This window comes from Chrysemys picta, chromosome 17 (assembly GCF_011386835.1).
Source record: "Chrysemys picta bellii isolate R12L10 chromosome 17, ASM1138683v2, whole genome shotgun sequence".
Classification (NCBI taxonomy): domain Eukaryota; kingdom Metazoa; phylum Chordata; order Testudines; family Emydidae; genus Chrysemys; species Chrysemys picta.
The window spans coordinates 24,893,514-24,904,266 of NC_088807.1; the positions used below are offsets into that span (position 1 = coordinate 24,893,514).

A 10,753-nucleotide genomic window follows, 5' to 3' on the forward strand; every position below is an offset into this window, starting at 1 on the left:
CCCAGCCGGTGAAGGAGAGAAGATTTCGTGCTCCGCAGGGCCGGGAAAGGTACGCAGGGAGTCAGCCAAGCTGGGACCAATCGTTTAGCAGGAGCAGTTCACAGATAGCGTAAGAGAATTTGAAGTGGGAGAAATCCTCTTTCTGGGTCCGTTTGCAGAGGAAATCCCATCAGGAGCGAGGGGTGTTTGGGGCACACATTGAATCTTTGGGGGTACAGGATCTAGGACGGGGCTGGCCCAGCCCAGAGGAGTGTGCGTGGGTGGCTGAAAGGCCAGGGGTGTCAGGGCGCTGGCGCCCAGCTACGGGGGTGAGCGGGCAACTGCCAGACCTGGGACCCCGAGAAGCGTTACACCCACCTTCACCCCGTATTCCCAAATCATGCGCCAGAAATCCAGGACGGTGTGAGGCAGCGGCCCCTGGGTCGCGATGTAGCATCTCTTGTTATTTACCCCCTGGCAGGAGACGAAGGGGGGAAATAAGTCACCCACCACCTGCAGGGCAGCACCACCCACTGAACCCCACCCACCCCTGCAGCACAGCATCCCCTGCGGAGCCCCCGCCCACCCCCTGCAGCCCTGTGCCCCCCGATGAACCCCCATCCCACCCCCTGCATCCCAACGCCCCCCGCTGAGCCCCCCATCCGTCCCCTGCATCCCAACGCCCCCCGCTGCACCCCCCATCCCACCCCTGCAGCCCAACGCCCCCCGCTGAACCCCCATCCCATCCCCTGCATCCCAACGCCCCCCGCTGAGCCCCCCATCCATCCCCTGCATCCCAACGCCCCCCGCTGCACCCCCCATCCCACCCCTGCAGCCCAACGCCCCCCGCTGAACCCCCATCCCACCCCCTGCATCCCAACGCCCCCCGCTGAACCCCCCATCCCACCCCCTGCATCCCAACGCCCCCCGCTGAACCCCCCATCCCACCCCCTGCAGCCCAACGCCCCCCGCTGAACCCCCCATCCATCCCCTGCATCCCAACGCCCCCCGCTGCACCCCCCATCCCACCCCTGCAGCCCAACGCCCCCCGCTGAGCCCCCGCCCACCCCCTGCATCCCAACGCCCCCCGCTGAACCCCCCATCCCACCCCCTGCAGCCCAACGCCCCCCGCTGAGCCCCCCATCCGTCCCCTGCATCCCAACGCCCCCCGCTGAGTCCCCCATCTCACCCCCTGCATCCCAACGCCCCCCGCTGAGCCCCCCATCCGTCCCCTGCAGCCTGGTGTCCCCCGCTGAGCCCCCCATCCCGCCCCCTGCAGCCCAACGCCCCCCGCTGAACCCACCATCCCGCCCCTTGCAGCCCAACGCCCCCCGCTGAACCCACCATCCCGCCCCCTGCAGCCCAACGCCCCCCGCTGAGCCCCCCATCCGTCCCCTGCAGCCCAACGCCCCCCGCTGAACCCACCATCCCGCCCCCTGCAGCCCAACGCCCCCCGCTGAGCCCCCCATCCGTCCCCTGCATCCCAACGCCCCCCGCTGAGTCCCCCATCCCGCCCCCTGCAGCCCAACGCCCCCCGCTGAGCCCCCCATCCGTCCCCTGCATCCCAACGCCCCCCGCTGAGCCCCCCATCTCGCCCCCTGCATCCCAACGCCCCCCGCTGAGCCCCCCATCTCACCCCCTGCATCCCAACGCCCCCCGCTGAGTCCCCCATCTCACCCCCTGCATCCCAACGCCCCCCGCTGAGCCCCCCATCTCACCCCCTGCATCCCAACGCCCCCCGCTGAGCCCCCCATCCGCCCCCTGCATCCCAACGCCCCCCGCTGAGCCCCCCATCCCACCCCCTGCAGCCCTGCATCCCCCGCTGAGCCCCCCATCCGCCCCCTGCATCCCAACGCCCCCCGCCGAGCCCCCCATCCCACCCCCTGCAGCCCTGCATCCCCCGCTGAGCCCCCCATCCGCCCCCTGCATCCCAACGCCCCCCACTGAGCCCCCATCCGCCCCCTGCATCCCAACGCCCCCCGCTGAGCCCCCCATCTGCCCCTGCATCCCAACGCCCCCCGCTGAGCCCCCCATCCGCCCCCTGCAGCCCAACGCCCCCCGCTGAGCCCCCATCCCACCCCCTGTAGCCCAGCGCCCCCCGCCCCACCCCCTGCAGCCCTGCATCCCCCGCTGAGCCCCCCATCCGCCCCCTGCATCCCAACGCCCCCCGCTGAGCCCCCATCCGCCCCCTGCATCCCAACGCCCCCCGCTGAGCCCCCCAGCACTGGATTGGCAGGGCCAGTGCTGGTGCGAGGGGAGAGCGCCCCCTGCTGCGGAGGGAGGGGGTTACCTGGATGAAACTGGCATTGATATAGTCCGTCTGCCCTTCGTCCGTGCAGAGATTCAGAACGACCCGGGTCTGATCATCTGCCGGGGAGAGAGGGAGGGATTGACAAATTCAGACTGGGAATAAGGCACCAATTGTGACCGATGAGAGGAATTACCCACGGGGCCAGTTCCCCAAGGGGCGCAGCGGAGTCTCCGTCTCTGGCTGTTTGTAAATCAAGCTGGGCTGTTCTTCTCAAAGTTCTGCCCCAGGAATTATTTTGGGGCCGTTCTCTGGCCTGTGGGCAGGGCCGGCTCCAGGCACCAGCTTCTCAAGCAGGTGCTTGGGGCGGCCGCTCCGGAGAGGGGCGGCACGTCCAGGTATTCAGCGGCAATTCGGCGGACGGTCCCTCACTCCGCCTGGGAGTGAAGGACCTCCCGCCGAATTGCCGCTGCAGATCGCGATCGCGGCTTTTTTTTGTTTGTTTGTTTTTTGTTTTGGCAGCTTGGGGAGGCCAAATCCCTGGAGCCGGCCCTGCCTGTGGGATACAGGGGGTGAGATGAGACACTCACAATGGTCCCTTCTGGCCTGGGAATCTATGAATCTATGAAACCCGGCCCTGAGATGCGGCCACCTCTGGGGTGGGGCAGCCGGGGAAAACAGCTGCACATAACGCTGCCTGGAAATGGCTTGCCTGGAGCTGAGATGCAGTCAACTCTGAAGCAAGGCAGCTGGAGAACAGCTGTATATAACATCACAAGGGACAGCTCCTCTGGTGCTGAGATGCAGCCAGCTCTGGGGTGGGGCAGCTGGGGGAACAGCTGCACATAACGCTGCACATTTCAGTGCCAGCAACCCCCTCCCACACTCACATGGCAGGATGTCTTTATACCGATTCTTCTTGATATTTTCTTTCCTGCCCCCAGCCTCCGCGGAGAACCCCTGTTGCTGCCGGAAGGCGCTGGCTTGGGCCTTGATGTCCTGGGCGGAGAGAGAGGACAGGAGGGGGATTAGGAGGCCGTGGAGAAGACGGGGTTAAACAGGGAGAGTGAGCGAGCACCCCAGCAGCCAATAGCTCTGTGATTCCCACAGCTAATGCCCTGGCTCCCTAATACTCAAGTATACGGCACCCCATTCCCTGTGACCACAGCCCCTTTTCCCAGCTCAGACTTTCCAGCACCCCCAAACTCCAAGGGTAAGACTAGCCTGGCACTGAGATGCAGCCACCTCTGGGGCAGGGCAGCTGGAGAAACAGCTGCACATAACGCGGCACAGAGACAGCTCACATGAGGATGATCATTCCTGAGCACTGGAGTCAGGTTTATTTTGGGAACAGGCTGGTTCTGACCTTGCCAGTAGCGGACCAGCCGGTCCTGCCAGCTCTGGGCCCCAGCGTGAGCACACCCACGCCCATCCTGGAACAGGCAGGAGAAAAAAAACCCCACCCCTGCCATGGAAGTACCCTCCAGGGAGAGTTAATCTGTGCAGGAGTTGCTTCCAGAATGAGAGCCAGGACTCCTGGGTTCTCTCCCCGGCTCTGGGAGGGAGGAGAGTGGGGTCTAGGGGTTAGAGTAGGGGGGGCTGGGAGCCAGGACTCCTGGGTTCTAGCCCTGGCCCTGGGAGGGGACTGGCATCTAGTGGGTTAGAGAAGGGGGGCTGGGAGCCAGGACTCCTGGGTTCTCTCCCCAGCTCTGGGAGGGGAGTGGGGTCTAGGGGTTAGTGCATGGGGGCTGGGAGCCAGGACTCCTGGATTCTCTCCCCAGCTCTGGGAGGGGAGTGGGGTCTAGGGGTTAGAGCAGGGGGGGGCTGGGAGCCAGGACTCCTGGGTTCTATTCCCAGGTCTGGGAGGGGAGGGGGCTCTAGTGGGTAGAGCAGGGGGGCTGGGAGGTAGGAATGGAGGGCTCAGGGGGGTGGGCTCTAGGGGGCACTAGCTCCCTTCAGCCCCAGGGCGGAGGAGTGGCTGGGTCAGTAGTTCGCAGGCGGGGGGTTACAGTAGTTGGCAGTTCTCAGCTGGACCCGCCAGCGGCCGGGCTGTTTGCCACAGCTCCAGCGCCAGCTCCGCCCCGGTGGTTTCTGCTCTCGCGTTGCCAAGGTTTGACTGCAGCGGTTTTGTCGACTAAGGCTGGAGAAAAGCAGGTGTGGAACGAAGAGGGTAGCAGGAGACAGGCAGGTTCTGCAGCTTCTCAGCAGATAAAAGTTTCTTGCATTAGGGATCAGGGCGCGTCACGGAGTTTTTGATGTTTATTTCCTCCGTTTTTTCCCCCAAAAAAAGTTTTGGTGGGGCGGGGGAAGGAGAAAGAACAGGACCGCGGGGGAGAAAACCTGGGTCTGAGCGGCCCGGGCAGCTTTCGGCTTCTCAGTGCCGGATTTGACTAAATCACACAGTTTTTGGTTATTCATTCCCTAGGTTTGGTTTTTTAATTTCCAAAAGGACAGAGGGAAGAGAAAGACCCAGAGGGGGAAGATCTGGAGCAGAGAAGCTCCCGCGGCTTCCGAACTCTCCGGCCGACGGAGGTTTTTCGCCATCCCAATTTTTTTCGTAGTTTCCCCCCTGTGTCCCGACGGCTGGAGGCAAAAGGGAGACAACCGGGATGTTGTCGGCTTGGTGGATCCCCTGAGCTGTACCCTGCGGGGGATGGTGCGGGGGCCAGAGCTCTGGATGGAGGGCATGGGGGATATTAGCCATGTAGGGTGCAGAGAGACAGGGGATCAGGGGAGGGAATTTGACCAGCCCCCCGCAGCACAGCGCCCCCCAGCGCCCGGCCCCGACTGCCAGGGGAGAGCGCCCCCTGCCCAGCCCCCCCGCAGCACAGCACCCCCTAGAGAGGTCCATTTCCCCGCACTGTTGCATTCACTTTCAGGATCCGTGTTTTCAGTTCCCAGGACTGACTAACCCCATGGGGTAGCTTCTGCTTTTCACTTCAGCTCTGCTGCACAGGGCTGGTGAGCAGCCCCTGTGCTGAGCAAGGGAGCAGAGCCTGTCAGCCATCCTGTGCGGCATTATGCACAGCTGTTCCCCAGCTGCCCTGCCCCAGAGGTGGCTGCATCTGAGCGCTGGTCAAGCCATCCCGCTCTCTAGACCCAGTACAGTGGAATGAAAACAGCTGTACATAAGTTTGGAATATGAGATGGGGATTTAATAAAGGGAGTGGCTGGCTTAGGGGGTGGGGAGTGAGGCACGGGGCCTTTCCCCACTAGGGGGTGCCGGCTTCCATCACTTTCCCTTCCCTCCCCCACCTGGCCCCAGCCCGGAGGTAGCTGGGATTTGGTTTGGGCTACGTTTATATATCAGCAGCTGAAGCCAGGCGAGAGACAAGGGAACAAAGTCCCTTCTGGAAAATTCATTTCCCTGGCAGAGGGGAGGACGGGCCAGCGCGGAGCTGCACAGAATTAACCCTCCCCACCCGACTCACTCCCAGCACAACTCTGGAAAGCCACCGGGGAAACTGAGGCACCACGTTGAGGCAGGGCCTGGCCAAGGTGACACTGACAGAACCCAGGAGTCCTAGCTCCCAGCCGCACCCTGATCTAATCCGCTACACCCCACACCCCTCCCAGAGCTGAGGAGGGAACCCAGGAGTCCTGGTTCTTAGTTCTAGCCTATAAAAAGAACCTTCTGCTGTTTTATACTGTGACAACCAGTGAACTTTGCTGCTCCCCAGAAATAGCTGCATCTCAGCTGTTCCCCAGCTCCCCATCCCCAGAGGTGGCTGCATCTCAGCGCCAGGCAAGCCATCCCCATCTGGCATTATGCGTAGCTGCTCCCTGGGTGCCCTGTCCCAGAGCTGGCTGCATCTCAGCACTGGGCGAGCCATCCCACTATGGTGTGATGTGCAGTTGTTCCCCAGCTGCCCCGCCCCAGAGGTGGCTGCATTTCAGCATTGAGAGCAAGCAGTGTGGTTTGTAACTGCAGGAGGCAGCCGCTGTTTTAGGAGGGGCTATTTCATGCACTATCGATGCTATGTCACAAGCCACAGTGATAAGGGGAAATTTGCATTTGGTGCCTGCTCAACACAGGGTCTATTTGAACCAGCACCAGGACCCAGTGGAGGTGAATTTCGGATTATGTCACGGCCTTTTCTGCTCCCAGGCTGCGGTTATGCAAAGGAGTAGCTGGGAGTGCGACTGGGACGGCTCGCCCGGCGCTGAGCTGCAGCCACCTCTGGGGATGGGGAGCTGGGGAACAGCCGCACATAACGCCACACAGGGACGGCTCGCCCAGCGCTGAGATGCAGACACCTCTGGGGATGGGGAGCTGGGGAACAGCCGCACATAACGCCTCACAGGGACGGCTCGCCCAGTGCTGAGATGCAGACACCTCTGGGGATGGGGAGCTGGGGAACAGCCGCAGACTGTTATCAGAAGGGACTGTCCTTACTGAATCCCCCACTTCCCTTCTCTTGTGGGTTCTCTCCCCGGCTCTGGGAGGAGAGTGGGTCTAGTGGTTAGAAGAGGGCATGGGGCTGGGAGCCAGGACTCCTGGGTTCTCTCCCTGGCTCTAGGAGGAGAAGGGAGGGTCTAGTGGTTAGTGCGGGGGGGGTGGAGGGAGAAGTGAAAAAGAAGGGGAAAGTGGATGCCATGTTTGGGTTCCCAGTCAATTTCACTTGAGTTTAATGACCCGATTGCTAGTAACACAAACCAGAGAATATTCTTTACTCTGGGAATTTCCTTCAGACTGAATCGATCGCTCAGACCGAACGGCTGATTTCCACTGGATTCCCAGCTCTTGACCGGTCTAGATGCAGCGGTACCTTGCCCAGGACTGAGGTGCAGCCACTTCTGGGGCGAGGCAGCCGGGGAGAGCCGCACTGTGACACTAGAAATGTGTGCCGGAAGAAACAATGGGGAATGTAGTGGTCGGAAAGCATCTGTCTGCTGGGGTTCGGCGGGGTAACCCCAAGATGGAAGGGAAATGTAATGACCCTAGGGCGCACCCCACTAACGATTTCAGGCCAGCACTGACTGCCAGGGGAGAGCACCCCCTGCCCCACTCCCCACAGCACGGTGCCCCCCAGGACCTGGCCCTGGCTGCCAGGGGATAGTGCCCCCTGGCCAGGCCCCCGCCCCGTGCCCAGCCCTGGCTGCCAGGAGGATCTGCTGAATGTTGTAGCGATGCCCAGGGCCCACAAAGCTGGTGGCGGTGCGGGAAGCCTGTGGGCAAAGCCGGAGCGGCTATTGGCTGGATTTCACCATTTCTCGGCTCTGCCTTGCCCCGGGCCCGAAAACTTGCACTGCTCCGGGCAGTGATGGGCGACAGAGCCGGCCACCCGCCAAGGGACCCGGAACCGAGACGTCCAATAGCGTCTCATAGGATCAGCCCAGGGCACCCAGCCCCACAATCCCTGGCTCTAACCACTAGCCCCTGCTCCCCTCCCAGAGCTGGGGAACGAACCCAGGAGTCCTGGCTCCCAGCCCCCCCTGCTCTAACCACTAGACCCCACTCCTCTCCTAGGGCCGGGGAGAGGACCCAGGCGTCCGGGCTCCCAGCCCCCCTGCTCTAACCACTAGACCCCACTCCCCTCCCAGAGCTGGGGAGAGAACCCAGGAGTCCTGGCTCCTAGCCCCCCCTGCTCTAACCACTAGACCCCACTCCCCTCCCAGGGCCGGGGAGAGGACCCAGGCGTCCTGGCTCCTAGCCCCCCCTGCTCTAACCACTAGACCCCACTCCCCTCCCAGGGCCGGGGAGAGGACCCAGGCATCCAGGCTCCCAGCCCCCCTGTTCTAACCACTAGACCCCACTCCCCTCCCAGGGCCGGGGAGAGGACCCAGGCGTCCGGGCTCCCTGCAGCTCTGACTCTTGCTGGCCGGCAGGTGACGAGTTAACTCTGTGCACGGCGGGAGCAATGGAAAGTTAAACCCAAGCCCCAGATTAATGATTACAGAAAGAAACTTGCACTGGGGCTGGAGACGGGCGGAGGGTGTCGGACGCCTGGGTTCCCTGCGCAGCTCCGGGAGGGCAGTGTGGGGTCCCGTGCGTTAGAGCGAGGTGCCGGGGCTGGGAGCCAGGACTCCTGGGTTCTCTCCTCGGCTCTGGGAGGGGACCGGGGTCTAGTGGTGCAGGGAGCCAGGACTCCTGGGTTCTCTCCCTGGCTTTGGGAGTGGAGTGGGGGCTGGTGGGTTAGAGCGGGGGGCTGGGAGCCCGGACTCCTGGGTTCTCTCCCTGCTGGGGGTGGGATTTCCCGGGGATCCGGGCGGCGCAGGGGCTGGCGCGGGGTCTCGGCTCTCCCCGCGGCCCGGCCTCACCTGGAACTCCTGGCCCAGCCGGGCCGGGCCGGGCTCGGCGCCCAGGAACGCCCGCAGCGTCTGGTCCAGGCGGCTCATCGCGCGGAGCGGCTGCCCCGCGGCCGGAGCGAGGACGCAGGACGGAGCGGACTGAAGAGGAAGTTGAGGTCCCCGCCCCCCAACGGGCCGGTTGGGCGAGCCCGGACCTGAGCCTGGCGGGCCGCCAGCCAGGGGAGCGAGCGCGGCTGCCTAGCTGGGAGAACCCAGGCGTCCGGGCCCATCCTCACCTGGGGGATCCCGCCCAGCCCAAGCCGGAAATCTCCCCAACCGCTGGGGCAGGGTCGCCGAGAACAGCGCCGGTCGAGCCCTCCCCGAGCGGCGTTATGTGCGGCTGTTCCCCCCGTGTGCCCTTCCCCAGAGGTGGCTGCATCTCAGCGCCGGCCGAGCCCTCCCCGTGGAATTTTTGCTATACGTTTGTGGGTAGTTTTGCTCTGGGTTGTTTCCTTCCCCTTCTCGGAGCCCTCTGGCTTCCTGGGGATGTCCCTGCCTGCCCCTCAGTTGGGGGGAGCGGGGCTCAGCGTGCCAGTCGCCAGCCCTTCTTGGGGACCGGCCCGCTTCCCCCCCATCCCTTAGTGGGATCCCTCCCCCCCAACCCCCTCAGCTGGGATCCCCTCCCCCAGAATACCCCCAAGCTGCCCTATAACAGCCCCTTCTCGACACCACCCCTCGGCTGTGGTGCTAAAGGTAAATTCTCAGCCTTTGCCCCCGTGTCTGAGCTCAGGGCTTTGTGCACCTTCCAGCAGTCAGGAAATGACCTGCAGCGGAGACTAACCTCACCACATGTGCCAGGTGCAATTCCACTGTGACCAGGGCATTAATATCTGGTATTTCGCTACATGGGGAGGGCTTGCCCAGCACTGAGATGCAGCCAACTCTGGTGCGGGGCAGGTGGGGAACAGCCACACATAACTCTGCACAGGGATGGGTCACCCGGCACAGAGATGCAGCCACCTCTGGTGTGGGGCAGGTGGGGAACGGCCACACATAACTCTGCACAGGAATGGGTCACCCGGCACAGAGATGCAGCCACCTCTGGTGTGGGGCAGGTGGGGAACGGCCACACATAACTCTGCACAGGAATGGGTCACCCGGCACAGAGATGCAGCCACCTCTGGTGCGGGGCAGCTGGGGAACGGCCACACATAACTCTGCACAGGAATGGGTCACCCGGCACAGAGATGCAGCCACCTCTGGTGTGGGGCAGGTGGGGAACGGCCATTCATAACACTACCTCAAAGGACTTTAGGACAGGAAGTGAAGGCGTTTTCTGTATCTCAATGACACAGGGGGCTTAGGGAACCCTAAATCTGGATCTCCATCTGGATTTGGTCAGGACACTGGGGATCCACCCTCAGCTCTGTGGGACAGGGTCTGCGGAGAGATCAAGGCCTTCGTTTTCATGCCGGATGTATGACGCAGAAGAGCAGGGCTACCCGGGGCCGTAGGGAGACTGAGAGGCCTGGTCTGGGGAGGAGGAACTGACCCAGGTAGCACGTCTCCCGCCCCGGCCTTCTCCTGGGGATAGCGGGGCTGGGGCCTGGGGGAAGGGCTGAGCGGCAAGGGTGAGACATCCACCCCGTGGGGAAGTCACAGGACCCTGACTTCGCCTGGAACCTGTGGGGAGGAACTGGAAAGAGGAGAATGTGATCGGAACAACAGCAACGGGAGACTCGTGTAGTAGAGAGGGTGGGGGGAGGTGTGGGGAGCCAGGACTCCTGGGTTCCATCCCCAGCTCTGGGAGGGGAGTGGGGTCTAATGGTTAGAGCGGGGGGGCTGGGAGCCAGGACTCCTGGGTTCTATCCTGGGATCTGGGAGGGGAGTGGGGGGTCTAGTGGTTAGAGTGGGGGGGGGGGCTGGGAGCCAGGATTCCTGGGTTCTATCCTGGGATCTAGGAGGGGAGTGGGGGTCTAGTGGTTAGAGCTGGGGGGGGGGGCTGAGAGTCAGGCCTCAGTTGTTCTCAAATGTGGCCACTGTGGCCGCATGTGGCCACCAGGGGCTTTTCTTGCGGCCGCAGCCACATGGGGAGCGATGGGGGCTCCCCCCTCCCCTGGGGCCACCAGCAGAGGTCGGGCCCTGCCACCCTCTGGAGAGACAAACACTGAAGGAGCAGGGGGCGGCCCGTGAGTTCACCCCCCATTGCCCTGATCCCCCCTGCCTCCTCCAGCCCTGGGCTTTGGCCATGCAGCAACAGGCTCTGGCCTTACCGCCTCCTCTGGCCCTCGGCTC

At 63.6% G+C, this 10,753-nt stretch overlaps 1 protein-coding gene across 1 annotated transcript in view; it reads right to left on the minus strand.

Annotated features, from left to right (window-relative positions):
* Nucleotides 1–8,796, minus strand: part of PTPN18 (protein tyrosine phosphatase non-receptor type 18) — a 23,096-nt gene extending 14,300 nt beyond the window's left edge. The window contains exons 1-4 of the mRNA XM_065571137.1: nucleotides 8,489–8,796; nucleotides 3,118–3,226; nucleotides 2,270–2,346; nucleotides 358–453 (exon numbers count right to left, since the gene is read on the minus strand). Of these exons, the coding sequence (XP_065427209.1) occupies nucleotides 358–453; nucleotides 2,270–2,346; nucleotides 3,118–3,226; nucleotides 8,489–8,566 (360 nt within the window). The 5' untranslated portion in view covers nucleotides 8,567–8,796. The remainder of the gene's footprint in view (nucleotides 1–357; nucleotides 454–2,269; nucleotides 2,347–3,117; nucleotides 3,227–8,488) is intronic.
* Nucleotides 8,797–10,753: the final 1,957 nt, after the last annotated feature.